This window comes from Myiozetetes cayanensis, unplaced genomic scaffold (genome assembly GCF_022539395.1).
Source record: "Myiozetetes cayanensis isolate MyiCay16 unplaced genomic scaffold, myiCay2020 scf6-25, whole genome shotgun sequence".
NCBI lineage: Eukaryota > Metazoa > Chordata > Aves > Passeriformes > Tyrannidae > Myiozetetes > Myiozetetes cayanensis.
Window position 1 is genome coordinate 58536525 of NW_026087853.1, and position 15502 is coordinate 58552026.

At 42.8% G+C, this 15502-nt stretch overlaps 1 protein-coding gene across 4 annotated transcripts in view; it reads right to left on the minus strand.

Annotated features, from left to right (window-relative positions):
* Window positions 1-15502, minus strand: part of HIPK3 (homeodomain interacting protein kinase 3) — a 68074-nt gene that overhangs the window by 44103 nt on the left and 8469 nt on the right. For 3 of the 4 annotated variants that reach the window (XM_050335062.1, XM_050335064.1, XM_050335063.1), the window contains exon 2: window positions 8112-9207. In XM_050335062.1, the coding sequence (XP_050191019.1) occupies window positions 8112-9205 (1094 nt within the window). In that variant the 5' untranslated portion in view covers window positions 9206-9207. Of the gene's footprint in view, window positions 1-8111; window positions 9208-13607; window positions 13721-15502 lie in introns of those variants that run through there. The other variant, XM_050335065.1, reaches the window with a different exon arrangement.

Consider the following 15502-nt stretch of genomic DNA (forward strand, 5'->3'; position numbering starts at 1 on the left):
TGCAGTTTTTCAAAGAAGTCATGAAATGCACACGTTTGGAAGTTATCAGGGAATTCAGTTTTATTGAAAGCAAGTAATAAAAATAATGAAAAAAACCAACAAACCTGTTCCAATTCAATTCCTAGAATCGGTTTTGGGCAATTAAAATACATTTTCAATTCACACTAATTTAGAATCTTCAGCATTAAAATAAAGTTGTGTGCACTACACTTAAACAATAAAGCATTCTCTTGTGAAAGACTTCATCACGAAGTATTTGCTGGTTTTAAGTATTTTGAACACTTAGGAAGATTTACTATGAGGGTGAGACCCTATGATTCTCCAAAACATCCAAGAAGGCATTCAAAACAAGGCAATTCTGAATAAAGGGAACCATGGAAAGACACGATATTTTGTGAGAGATTTCTGCACTGTCCTGGGACAACAGAAATATCCTTGGTATTTACAGTGGGGGAAACGTTCTTAAGGTAACATCATAGTCTCAGAATGCAACTTCTTGACAATCTTATCTGTGAAATGCTTTTGGCTTGCTTCTCCCAGGCCACTAATCCCATCTCACTCGTTAGAAGCTATTTTATTAACGGTCCAAACAAAAAAAATCCCTCCAAAACACTTGCAGGATCAAGGACCTTCAAATGTACAGTATAACATTTACCAGTCCAGACATTTCAGGCAACTTATTTTCATCCAAAGTGTAATTTTACTTAACTACATCCCAAGTTATTTGGGATGTAGTTATGTCAGAAACCTCTACCACTTCCCACCCCGCTGATTTAGGTCCAGCGCTGTTCTGCTCTCAGGACAGGAATGCACAGCCACGTTTTCAAAAAGAGGCCCAGTGGGAGCAATTAGACACAGCATTTACAATTACAACACTGCAGCTACTACTGATGCTTTCTGCAGCTGAGATACCCGATACGTCCACGCTCACGTACGCGCAGATGAACAGACCTTTGTGACGCAAATATCACGTTTCGGCAGGCCTATTTTAATGCGTGAAAAATAAAAGCTGCTTCCCAAAACCTCAGCCAGGACAAACAGACACAGGTCTATCATTCAACCTCAGGAAAAATGCAATACAGCAAGAAGCAAGAGCTTTTTTGCCTTCAGAGTTATGAAAGAATTTCCCTTCTGCCAGAACTGAAGCAATCTAAAGATCAAGAGACCGCTCATCTGAACTCTGATTTAAGTTGTTGCTCCAGCCATCGTGAATAACTTGAAATCTGGGCTGGCATTACTAGAAACTCCACGGTACCTTCCAATGGTTCATGTGTTACCCCAGCTTATGTTACTCAGAAAACCTCTAGCTCAGAAAAACAACCAACCTGAAGGCTGGGTGTCATTTCATCCACTCCCATCCCCCACAATTCTCCTCTGGATCTTCAGAGAGGATTTAAATTAAAAAAACAAAAACACAAAAAAACCCAAACAAACAAACAAACCACCCCGAAGTTGCCAAATTACAGTAATCCTGCCATTCTTTTCTACAGAAAAATAAAAATAAAACAACAAACAAACACAACAAAATCAAACACCACACACCATTACCAAAAAAATCTACTCTTATTTTCTGCTTCTATGAACAGAGAATAATAAGGTATTAGAGACCATGATATGTTGACTAGAAAATAATGAGAGAACTGGAAATACATTTGTTATCAAGCAGTTACATAAACATGAAGTTATGATGAGCCAAGATTGCCACTCCTGGATTATACTCATAATGGTTCAGGTCCTAGCAATCATGAACTAGAGAAGTTGAAAATGGGAATTCAATTAAAAAAAAAATGTAATGAGCAGTACGCAAAAAGTGCAAACAAAGTCTTGCCAGGTCAATAAAGCAATTTGTCCTCAGACACAAGCCCCAAAACCTTATCTTCACATGAAGTTCCATTCGCTCAGATAAGGTTATAAACCAGCAGCCACAGCTCTGCAACTTTAAAGGGAGAGGGGGGAAAAAAAACCAAACCCTGCTAAGTGTCCCAATTCACTTGTAATGGCAATTCCTTACATTATCAGGGCTTTCTTATATATCCTACTGACAGTAACCATGCTCACAGCAGAGCAGCTGACTTTGAACAGGCTGACCTTGAGCAAGCAAACGACCTCGGCAGCTCGTACTTCTGGCTTATTTCACTGCAACAGCGAAACAGCCTCACCATCTATAGAAGTCTGGAGCCTCTGGCCACCACCCCTGACTATTTTAAGATATCCCAATACACTTCAGTGATGCACAGTTCAAAGTGATAGAATAACATCTGCTAGCATGTTGAAGTGCAAGTTGTTTACAGAGGCATTTTTAGCTTGTTCTCGTAACCGTGCTTCCCTATCCGACAGAAAAAAATTGATTTATTCATAGAGCTTTGCCTCTCATTTAAATGTCTAAACCCTCAAATTTAATAAATATGGAGCGATAATTTTAGGCATTGAGAAAGGAGAAAAAACAAGGCATCCCACTCTAGATAAAGCTTATTTAGAAACTTCAAGTATGTGAGAGTAATGGGTGGACTTGAAAAGACACTGCCATCCTGAGATGTCAGTTTTGCACAACTTCTCCCCTCGGTCACCACCATAAAGAAATTCTGTATTAGGATAGGTATTTGTATACAGGTTTTTAAGTGCTATTTTAAGCATACAGCAGTTGAGTGTTGATCTGATGGTAGGAGAAGATAGATAATCATCAAGTTACTCGGATGCAACGTTGTGTTACTGAGTCATAATAACCTACCCTGCTGACAACCCTAACCTAGAAAGATAAAACATTCCATTTTTTAAAAAACCCCGACATTTTAGGGAGTAACTGTCAGCTTGTGTTCTCTGGAGTCCCTGGAGTGACAGGGACTATGTCTAACCAAGTGACAAAGGCCACTGAAGAAACAAGCCTCTCTGGGAATTTATGGGCAGGACAATTTTCTTCTAATTTTGAAGGAACGTGCGTAAGAAATCAAATAAATTGCGTAAGTTTGAGGGGGGAAAAAGCCAGCATAAGCTGTTGTTGGTCTGTTCTGAAACTCAGCATGAAGCTGAAGAAGTCATAAATAAAAAAGCTGTTCTAGTACAACAGCCTCAGAGCACACACTGCCCTCCTCACTGGAGCCCAGCTCACGGGCAGTAATTAAGCCACATAGTTCAACTACTTTATTGTTTTTCCAAAACCCTTTAAAACAGGAGAGACCCACATCAGATCAAATCACCCTCTGAGCCACAGCACAACTGACTGGGCAAGTGAAAACAGTGTCAGGAGCACAGGACACGGTGACGGTCACTCTTCCTCTGCCCTCTTTGATCCTTCATAGCAGAGGAGGGTAGGAGAAGGAGAGGGGGAAAAGCCTGCTCTCATCCACCAGGAATACATCCAACAGCGATTTTTCCATCTCTCTGAGCTCCATTGCAACACTATTGACACTTGGCATTTTGTCTGGAACAACTCTGTTGATTAGCAACTATCCTTAGCTGGAAGGCTGGAGGGAGAATATCCCTGTCAGATTCAGGAATGAGTTGACTCCACTGAGTGCATCTTCTTCCCTCACTTGCTTTTCCTTAGGAGTGCACTGCTGAATACCTGGGATCATATCTGACTACTGTCACCAGCAGAGCAGAAAAACATTTCCAAGCTACTCATGTCTCTTAACAATCAGACACCTTCCATTCTGCCAGCACTGAAGTTGTCCACCAGCCTATTGCAGGTTCAGCTGGTGCCCCATTTAATAAGGAGATCAATTATGTTGCTTCCCACTCATCTCACGTTCCCAGTGAATTCGCCTATGCTAATCAGCAGTTTGCATACGGACCACTGGGTGCCAACAGGAACATCCTTCCATCAGGGAACTGACTGCTTGTTCTCCAGACATATTTTCAGTGAAGTTTCCAGCTGTCCTCTAACAGCAGTATAACCTGGCACGCCATGGAGATGATGTTTTCTTCGGAGACAGGAGCTGACATAACCATCCAGGTGGCCACATGGGCAACCAGACGAGCCCCTGTTCAACTCCTTTTGGGAGGCTGTGCAACAGGGGCTGACAGTGAAGCAGCACACTCACTCCTACACCTGCAGTGGCTACTGGTAAGCCCACGATAAGAGAAGGATTTTATGAATGATGAGCTCTGTGAGGTTTACTCAAGTCTCATTTGCAAAATCCTCCTAGGAAGACAACCCAAATTAAATCAACATGAAGGTGATTCCCCATGGAAAAAAAGCAATGTGTTACCTCTGAATGCAACACTTCCCATGACAACAGAAATGAAGGTAACTTTGCTCCCTGAAGCAGATGGGCAGGACTACCCTGACCATTACAGATCATTTGACTGTTCTTGGAGGGCACTGCCATTTGGAAGCCCCTCTTCTCATCCATACTTCCCTAAATGCATCTCACCTCAGGAGAGAGGCAAAACCAAGGCAAATGACTTCCAGAGGGAAACACCATGCCCTGGGAAAACTTTCTGCCTTGCCAGATGAGCACAAAATGACCAGATTTAGAAATAAACGTTTTCATTCCGCTCCTCCACAGCCTCACTGTGCGATAAGGGGGGGAAGAAGCTTCCCTTTCGGGATGCAACACTCCCCTTTTCATGGTTTGGGGCACAGCTGACCAAAAGAATAGGAACATACTGATCATACCATGCCCATAAATGACAAAAAGCTGCATCACCTACGCCGTATGTAAGGGCATTTTCTTTTGAAAATGTACACACTGCCTAGTTATTTACCTCCCTAGATCACTCACTAAAGGTCAACGGTCTTAACGTGTGAGGCCAGCAGCAAAGAAAAGGCTTCAAATACCAGATCTCTCTAGTCCACAGCTATTAAAAAATCCAGAGCAGCACAAAAACAGCATGTCAGCACAGACACCGTCTTTTAGGGGAAGAGTACAGAGAATAACATTTCATCTTCTAAGCAAATAAAAAAATCATCATCTGTGACTTCAGACGGTGCCTTGCAGTTGGTATTTATTCATATCCCCACTCTACTATTTCTAGTAATATAACAGCCAGGAGTTTCCAAAAGGTAAAGAAATGTCAAAATCTGGTTTTCAACCTTGTTTTAACCATTTTCTTCTTTCCCCTTGGCTTGACATAGTTGAAACAGAAACAGGAAGGCATCAAGTCATTATCACTCCATCCTGGTTTGTCTCCGTTTTTCTGCTTGTTTGTACCCTTTTAAAATCCAATCACTCTCACTTTTTTAGGACCTCTCCTCATACAAAATACTGCAATATTTCCAATAGTGATCATTATGTCACCTCTCCTTGTGCTACAGGCTAAGCAGCAGCCCATTATCCATTCACCTGGCTGTACTATGTTCCATGCCTTAAGTCCTAATCCTCTTATTACTTATTTTTCCAATTCATTACTCACTTCCTCTTAGGGATGCAAAGCAGTGACACCAGCGTTCAAAATAAACACCCTAACAGTGGAGAATGCCACCAAGTCCATTCTCACAATCATTCGCTCACTATGCTCCCAAGAACAAAAAAAAAAAAACAAATTTAAAACAAACACACACCACCACTGAGCTTAAGGGGTAAAAAGAAGAAATGTGGGGGGAAATATATTTCAGTAGCAGTCCCAACTGCTGCTCCATTTTTTTAAAGGGTTTGTTTCAACGTTATCATAGTTAAACAAGTCAAACCTGCACTATCACTCCTAGCCTTTTCCAATACAGAAAGCGTTTAAGTACAGTTATATTTTATGAAGTAGCTCTTTATTTTATTGACAAAAAGCAAAATAAATTGCAAAATAAATTCCATCCCAATACAATGTATTCTCTGAAGGCCCTTCTCATTATTCTTTAAAGCTTTTTCTCCACCCTATTTTTGAGACATCCTCTGTTTTGAGACCTTTTGAATAAAATCCCTATTTTCTGATATTATTTACACAGGTCAGGTGCTTCCAAAGGAATAAAGAGAAATGTTGACAAACTGCCAAACTACACAAAGTTAATCTGAATCACACAACTGGTAGAGAGCTATGCATCTATGATGAAATCCAGCATGTTAAGAACCTTTTCAGTAGTAAAACTTCTGCTGAAAATAATCTCGATATATAGTATTTTCCTTTTTTTTCCCTAAATTATCTCAACCACAGTTTAGATATTCATATAAATATAACACCAAAACCATTCAAGTAGATGGACCCTGATCTTTTTTCTTTTTTTTTTTAATGTCCTTTTTTAAAGTTTCCAAAAATTACTGACCTAAATGCTACTTTTTAGGAGGATGATAAAACTATACAAGACAAAGAACACCATCTTCTAGGGAACAGCCTGAATATTTACAAAGCACTTAAATGCAACCCAATAAGGAGGTCAAAATGCTATATAAGCTATATGAACTATATGAACTATATGAACTATATGAACTATATGAACTATATGAACTATAGGTGCAAAGGAAACACCCAGCCAAGTAAAACAGAACCACACCTACTACATTTTTATGTAGGCAACTAAATAAGCACAACACCACTCTGTCTACTGAGCCATCTGAAAGAGAATAAAACCAACATTTGAAAGCAGTTATAGTGGAGACTGAAGTACCACAATAGGACCACCCAGCCTGGCTGTCCCCAGACTCCCCTTTTCAGGGAGGGAGGAGGGAGAAGTGGCAGCAGCTCACAATAATCTCTATTTGCTTCAATAAATTAAAAAGCCAAAAATAGGCAGGAAAACACTCTCAGATCACGCACCTTGAGTATCTCTGCTGGATTACAGATTTGTACAGAAGAGCTGATGGTTGCACTTGTCTAGAACCTCACAGAATTCATGCCATCTTCTCAAGTTTTCATCCTGAGGGGCCCAAACCCACAGGATCTGCTGTGGGGTACAGCTATTGCACCAAAAGGGACTCTCCAGGGCCTTAATTTCTTATTCCCTCTGGTGCACATTTTTGTATAACGTGGTCACGCATCAATCCATGTCGTTTCCCAATTTAGTTTTCTTGTTGATGAACTCTGTGCAGTTTTTAAACCCTTTGCTGCAGTTTGCAATTAAGAAACGGAGAATGCAGGTGATGAACTGGAATACTTTATGTGAGCACTGTACATGAAGTGTTCTTGCTTACAAGCTACGGCCAAAAAAATAGTCAGATCCTTCCGGCAGGAACTCCAGTCACTCATTTCATCAAGCCTAGAACTGCACTGCACAGGTTTTCCTTTCCAGAATGAATAGCTGTAAAATATTTAAAATTTTCTTCAAAGTACCCATTATCCTATTTTACTAGCATTTTGGTTGAATTGGCAGACAGGCAATACACAGGGCATACTATTGCCAGTGATGCAGAGCAGAACTGAGAAAGGTCTTCAGTCAAGACAAGTTCAGCTTAGGAGGAAGACAAAAGGACTAAATATTGATAGTTTTTGAAAGTCACGTAGATTGGATAATTATATGAAGAGAGGTTTGAAAAACAAACAAACGGAAATACCAAAAACATACATCCATCTTTTGAGGCAAATGTAGAAAGCACTTTAAATGCCTGCCTGGTATCACCTTAAACATTTAAGTATCCTATCATCCACTAACTCCAGAAGTTCACTGAAGTCCACTGCTGCTGCAGGCACTCAGTCAGAATGGAGTTTCTAAGAACTAGGGAAAATATTTACAAGTTCTGGAGAAAAACAGAGGCATTTACATAATCTCTAGCAACAGGATATAGAAGTATGGCACTTGTAGCACACTGTCCAGCTGCTTACAGGAAAAAACCCATCATCATGTTAGGAAGGCAGGAAAGGCACCCTAAACAAACAAGAGAAAGATAATTTTTTTCTCTTTTCCTTTTAAAAAGCCTCCTCAGCGGTCTCAAAATAACAGTAAGAGATGACTTCAGAGTGCAACAAAAAACATACTTTCAGGAAAAAAAAACCAAAAACAAAACAACACTGTAAAAAAAAAACCAAAACCCATAAAGCAACTATTCACATTCAAAATGGAAACCAGCCACTTAACCTTCGCGTGGTCTACGTTCTTGGATGGTTCTTATTGTTTCTAAATTATTCTTATTATTTACCTGGAATAGTAATTCCTTAAGAAAATGCTAAAACCTTGTTCCATTGAAGGTATAAATAAATAAATAAACAAATAAATAAATAAATAAATAAATAAAGTAAGAGACACCTACCTGTAATACCGAGATTGTAAATAAGTGGAACAAATAGTCTTTGATACATGGCTGGCAGACCCAAAGTCTATGACTTTGACCCGGTAAGGCTGCCGGACAGGATCCACCAACATAATGTTCTCTGGTTTGAGGTCAGCATGGATTAAACCCAGACTTTTCAGTTTTTTCAGTGCAGTGGCCACCTGTTGCAGAATAGGCCGTATTACTTTGAGCTGCAGGGGGCTGAATTTGTTTTGCTTCAGGAAGTCGTACAAATTCTGCTCCAGCATCTCAAAAACCAGACAAGTGTGGTTACGATGCTGAAAGCACTCGTAGGCTCTCACGAAGTTAAATTCGTCGGCGTTTTCAGTGCTCAGCCTCGCTAAGATGCTCACTTCTATCTGCCCTTGGCGCGCGTACGAAGGATGGTTCTTCAAGATCTTGATCGCCACGATCTCGTTCGTCCCCCTTTTCCAGCACTTCACGACTTGTCCAAAGGTCCCTCGCCCGAGGAAATCCAGAACCTCGTACGTGTTTTTCACGGAGCACAGCACCTCGTGCTGCACTAACTGGTAATCTCCATCCCCGCTCGTGCCGCTGGGTTTCGCGGGGGCGGCCGTCGTCACGACCGCCACCGGGTTCCCCACGTTGGTTTGCAGCATGGCAGGCAGGACGGACAGTTCGTCGACAATCTGCATCGCGCTGTTCTGATTATCCAGCTCTTCGCTCTTACGCTTCAGTCCACATCGCTGGGGTCCTTCCAGGAGATCCGACCGGCTTCCCTGCGTCCCGGTCCGAGGCGCCTCCAGCTGAGGCTGCTGCACCCACGCTGCCAACGCTTTTGTAGCACCTGCAGTATTTTTTAAAGCAACAGCATTTGACTGCAACCAAAAGTTCCGTCCTCGAGGTCTATCAAACGGGTTTTTAGTCTGAAAGAAAGCGCTAACCCTGTGGGGAGAAATTCCAAAGTTTTTACCATTCACGTAGATTTGCGGGTAGGTTCTCTCGTGGTACACGCAGCTGCTTGGTTCTAGTTTGAGTTTCTTCACACTACAAAAGGCACTTGACTGGGTTTGATAAACATATGGTGGATAGACCAAGACTTGTGAGGCCATACCTATGGAGAAGATACAAAGAAAAAACAAGTGAAAATTCTACACACATCCTTGCTGCTTCTAAAAAAAAATCAGGACACGAGTCCAAATGAGCCAGTGACGTATTTCGGTTTTTGTGGCTGATACAAGGCCCTTATGCCTTACCAGAGCACACTTCAGCACACATGGGCTTTGACAGCAGCAGGTTACTGCAGTTAAGTGCACAGGGCAGGACTGAGACGGTCTGCAGCAGGCCACTGAGTGTAAATTTTCAAGTGCAGGACCCACCTTTGTGCTATTAAAAACTCGGGTTTCATTTAAAACCTCCCACGCCGTTTGCACATACAGAAGTGCCACAGTGTTCAGTGGCATAACTGGAAAAACCCATTCAAATACTTATCAGAGATGACATAAAACAACTCAGAAATCCTTCATTGTGAGACAAAGCTACCTGTTACACAAGATATCCGACCTACTCATTGGAAGCACCATCAGGCTTCAGAGAACAGACACACAACGACACAACTGTCCAAGCTGGAAGAATTTCGCTGTGATGAAAGCGAAAGTGATCGAGCCATGTGATGGGGCCTGAAATAACTTAGGGGCATGTCTATGCACACATAAACAACCACAGCTTTCCAGTAAATTACGATGTACAGTAACCTAATCCATTCACCAAAGGCAGGTGTTTTTCCCAGGTTATATTCCACCCCTCTGCAGAAGTTCCCATATGAGTTGTAGGGGGTAGAAGCACTGAGTTTAACTTCCAGGTTTCCTCTTTCCACTGACCCTGCTGTCCCCTTCCAAACCTGTCAAACACCAGCCTTAGACTTATCTGTCACTTAATGTTAAACACTAAGAAAAAGGCCCTGGATGGGCCCCATCATACAAGGTTTCATGGAAGTTATGGAAGTTATACCAGTCTGATCAGCTCCCAGAGATGAATTCAACACCAATAATACCTTAATTAAATCACTTAATCACACCAAGCACATGAAAATTCTGGTAATAGGTATTTAAATTGCAGATGAGTCACATAAAACTTGAACCAGACATCGCAACGACTCTGATCAAATGAAAACTAACCAAACGCACAGCGTAATTATTCTGAAGCTGTGATTTGATTTATGCAAATTTGCATTTAGATATCTTCAGAGCAATTAAAATAATCATACCAACACCTCGGTTTAGCATCCTCTAATGGGTTTTGTCCCAGCTGTGGCAGAAAACTTCAAAGCCCTTTCCTCCACAGAGCTGTTTGCCCAGAGCCAGATGATGGAGAAGGCTGGAGACAGCAAAGGGCTGGGCTCTCTCGCCACCAAACGTGATGGGACTGCCACCAGCCTCCTGCTTCACACCAAGAATTTAAGACCAACTATTCACCTCAAAACACAGGCAAAAATTCCCCAAATTCTTGAATTCTCTCCTAAATAACATACCCCATTACAACATGCCTAGCGCACAGCATAAGCATATTACTGACTACGGGACATACTCTGTTTTCTATAATAATTATATTTAAATAACGCACAGTTCAGGCCAACCCAAACCTTCTGTCAGCAGCCTACCATTCCTCCAGTTCTTCTGGGATGACTCAAATACCAGATTCACCACATTTACTCCAAAGACACCAAAATATCAAAATAATATTTGGTTGTTTGTTGTTTGTTTTTCCTTAAAATCTTCTCAAGGTTCCTGCTAACAAATGCTCTGCTTGCTTTTTTCCCCACAATCCCTGCTTACTCTTCAACATGCACGTGGCACGACAGGATGGTGGGAGGACAGTCCTCCAGCACAGCCAGAGGACAACTCAGATCCTCACCTGAGCCTGTAGACACCACTAGCATTCCAGAAAAGTGCAAGTTTTCCATAGCTCATGCTGTTCAAACCAGTCCAGAAGGTCTAGAAGCACACAGTCCCAGCTTTAACATTAATTTCAGTTGGACAAAAAAAAAACCAAACCAAAAAAAAAAAAACAAACCCCAGGCTATCTATCATCTTTTGGAGTTTGTGTGTTTCTTACAGACTTAACTACATGACCCTGAACTCCAACCACAGTAACAGCTCTGTTCTCAGATAAGAAGTGTTTACTGAGTTATCACAAGAACATTTGCAGCAACTCCAAAAAAAAAATATAATTAAGCACTAAATAGAAGAGATAACATACCCTGGAAGAACAAACTTTGATACAATAATGAACTGAACTAAATCAGACTGAACTAAAAAAAAAAGTAAAATTTTAATCTAGAAAAATAAAAACGGCCTTGGTTTTTGCAGAAGCATCTAATTTCTTACCTTCCCCTAAACACCTCTTCATCAGCCCCATTACTTTGCTTGCATTTTTTTAAACATACACTTCAAGATGTCAGTCTTATTTGGACAGGCTGCAGGGTCTTCACGTGACCAATGAACGAGGTGTTCCTGTGAAACAGCCACATGGAAGTCCTGCACCTGAGACAGCTCCGAGACCCCTGCCACGCACTCACACGCAGTGCTCAATTCACATTTCAGGACAGGGGCACCTTCTCTGCTGTACAATAACAAATATGCCGTGAAATCCAACGGGACAGCATGTAACTATCCAACACAACCGGTTTCTGGAGGCCTCTGCTTTGAGAAAGTAAGTTTATAAATAGAATTGATTTCCCCCTCCCCGGGCAAAAACAAAGCCCCACGGTCAGCAGAGCTGCACAACAAACCTTGAAGAGAAAGGGAAAATACCACAACAGCCTCTACTCTAACAGCACTGCCACAGTGTGGGGGCTTTTTTTGTTGGTTTGGGGTTGTGGGTGGTTTGGTTTTTGGGTTCTGTTTTTTTTTTTTCCTGTGTTGGTTTGTCTGTGGGGATTGGGAGCTTTTTTGGGGGGGATTCTGGTTACAATGCAATTCTATGTATAGCTACACTGGAAGGAGTAAAGAGTTATCATGTAGCAGGGTTTTTTTTTGCTGTAATTTTTTTTCACCAGGTCTCCTAGCAGAAAAAAAACAATACAGCACATTTCCACCTACCAGAGTGGATCTTTCTCCCCCATACACACACCTTGTCACAAAACATTTCACTGAGTTTATCCATCTTTCTGCACACTTCTTAGAGAAGACTATTCCCACTTCCTCGTGCAAACTGAAGCTTGTCAGGCTACATCTGCATTAACAACTCCAGCAGCAGAACAAGAGAGGGATGTGTAGAGCAAAGCAGCCACTGCTAAAGGGAAAAAAACCCTCCTTCAGTGCTCATTTCAGGGAGGTTACTTGAGCCTGAACACTCATGAGTACTTGGTGCACATCTTCCATTTTAAAATTTAGGAATTTTTAAAAAACCAAATGCAGGCACTAGAAGACGCCTTCGGAATGCAAATCAAAGCAGGGTAAACAAAACCATCAGAAGATGGACTGAGAAGTGCAATCCCCAGGTGACACAGCACAGGTACACAGGCAGCCTCTGGCTACCTGAGTAGCTTCAGACTTGTCCTTCAGTTTTATCTCAGAGAAGCCTGGCTGTTCCCCCTACACCCATTTCTAAAGCCCTCTTCTCCTCCCATCATAACTTCCCTCCAGCACAGTGGCTGCTCCTGGGCAGTGGCACACACAAGCTGCAGTTGAGTCTGTAGTTCTCCAGTTTGTGTTCTCCAACACTGAAGTTGCCTCACGTGCCAGACCCTGCCAGTGAATAGTGCAGGGGATGTGGAAGAGAAAGGCTGAGACATCAACTCCTGTTACCTCCAGACAGGTTTCCTTCGAAGGAATGAGTCGTCTGGCTTTGAAGCACGGAGAACTGGGAAGACCACATTTGGCTTATTAAAACATTAAACTACATAAAATGTGGGACTTCTGATCAGAGTCAAGGCTGGGAATTCTACGCTTCTGAAGAAAGTACCAACAAACTAATGAAGTAAGCAAATTAATTGTTCGTTCATTGAAATAAATTAATCAATGCACTTTCATAAAATAATGTCAGTGGATAGGAGGCACTTCACAATTTGCCCTCCCCCTCTCCCCCCAGTCAGGCTTCTCTCTGCAGAAACCGAGCAGCAAACCACACAGACATGTCTCAGCAAAATAAAACCCCTCTGCTTAAAACATCTTGCTAATGTTCCCCTAACTGTAACAATGCTGGCAGTTCTAGGCAAATTCAGGAACACGACCAACTTGGCAGGCTGTGACAACCTCGACAAGCACAGGCTGTTTCAGGCCTGACCACCGTCAATAATTAACCGTACACTGACATTTCCTCATGACCGAGTAAAGGAAGGGGGAGGCCGTGTAGCAGAGCAGCCGGCTGGAAAGGCCACGAGCTGAAGAGAAATTGCCACACTACACCCCTTAATTCGCCTGCAAACACGCGGCTCCTTCTCCCTGCCCCAAGCGGGTGCAGTCCGGCGTGGCAAAACCCCCCGGCAGGCAAAGCCCAGCCAGCGGCACCCACCTAATAACAGGGTTAAACGGGAACTCCAGAAAACTTGGTTTCCAACTTCCTTAGGGCCTCCTCCATCGGCAAGAGCCGGTTCCGAGGCGCTCGCAGCCTCCTCGCAGCGCAGCCGGGCATCCAGGGAGGCTTCCTAAAAGCTCCGTGACTTCCAGCAAGTGCTCCGTTTGAGCAGCAGCGGCGCTTACGCAATGTTTTGTTTACACTATGCATCACTCTGGAAACGCTAAGGATACCAACTGCCGTTTTTCCCAGGTAAAACAATTCTTCTTTTTTGCATTAGGGTGCCACCCAGCTTCGCACGTTATTTAGCGAATAGAAAGCTGGATTAGTCGCCCTCTCTTCCCTCCCCCCCTCCCAGAAGAAACTTAATTAGTAGTAGTAGTAGTAGTAGCAGCACCTCTATGTCATTGTTTATTTTGGATATGTAGCCGAACAAGCTGTACTGATGCGAGTACTTTCGTACCCATGACCCGTTCACCCCGAGGAATTCCCTCACTCCAGCTGTACGATTAATAACAAAGCACTGGCAACCGAGGTTTCGTGCAATTTATGTAGGAAAACATCCACAGACAGCGCAAAGTGTCCAGAAATACAAGCCCAGAGAGTCCCACCCTTCTGGCCACCTCAAAGCCAGCTCCGTGAGCAGATGTGCGACCCACCGAAGGGAGGGAGTAGAGCAAAGTTGAGAAAGCACCGAGCTGTCTCAAGGAACTCAGGCCATGCGAATCTCTTCCTTGCATAACCACAGAGGCAATTCCAGACACGAACTGCACAGGCACACACACTCTCTCCACCACAGAGAACTGTGACATGCAGAGACAGCTGATGATACCTCACCAAAGAAAAGCCGACACCCAGTTCCAGGGGCACGAGAGCTTACTGACGGAAGGAATTATTGCAATCTTTGATTAAAACACACAAGGCATTTCAGAGCTCCAGAATTTTGGCCCACTGCACACCGAGAAGGTTCAGCTGAGCCTTTGCCCGACATAAAACCTGCACAGGTCGGTGGCAAAGGTCAAGACTGGAAGGCCAAAGGTCGGTTGCAAGCTCAGGGAGAGTCTTAGTGGGAAGCCAATGATACAGTGATTAACTTTTGGATTTGTAAAACTTTTAGTTACTAAGCACCTAAGAAAAATGTTACAGAGTTGACTTTTAGATTTGTGCAACAGAGATATTTTCAGTCAGGCACTACCCATGTTGCATTAATACCAGAAACCGAAAATCTAAATTCATTTAAGTGTGATACAAACTGGCCTCAATTGCCCCATTGTCTCAATACTCGGAAGCAGAACTGACGCCATACACTGAATACATATTTTATATAAAATATCAGAGTGAAGTCCTATGACTCAACGCTGTCGTTAGTGCCAGTACCAGCACTCAGGAATACAATCACTATATTCATATTTTCCACAAATATCAAAAGCTAAATCTTGTGATACGACCGCAATCATAGCTAAAAAGATAAATGAAACAATACTTCAAGCACTCATTTTTCTTCTGGGCAAGATGCTGTCGTCCAAGCGAACAGCAAGCACAAGCAGGGCAGTGTCAGCCATCAGCCCCGAACGAGAACACGCCCTCCAAATCAGAATGTGCCACCATCAACACAAACAGTGCATTTCAACCAGCCAGGGCTCGGCCAGCCTAATCTCTTCTTTTACAGGGCTAATTCTTTTAGAAGCTGGAAACAGTAGGCACACTGAAATAAAAGTCCAGAACAGCGGTAGTTAGGAGAGCCCACACCTCTGGGTTCTGCACCACAGCAGTACTGAAGGACCTACTCAAACTTCTGCTGCTGTCTGTCACAAGAGCAAGAGGGAGCGAGGTGAGTAGAGAGGCAGGGCGTAAAGCCACACTTTTTCCATTGCTGTAAGTATTCCCAGAAG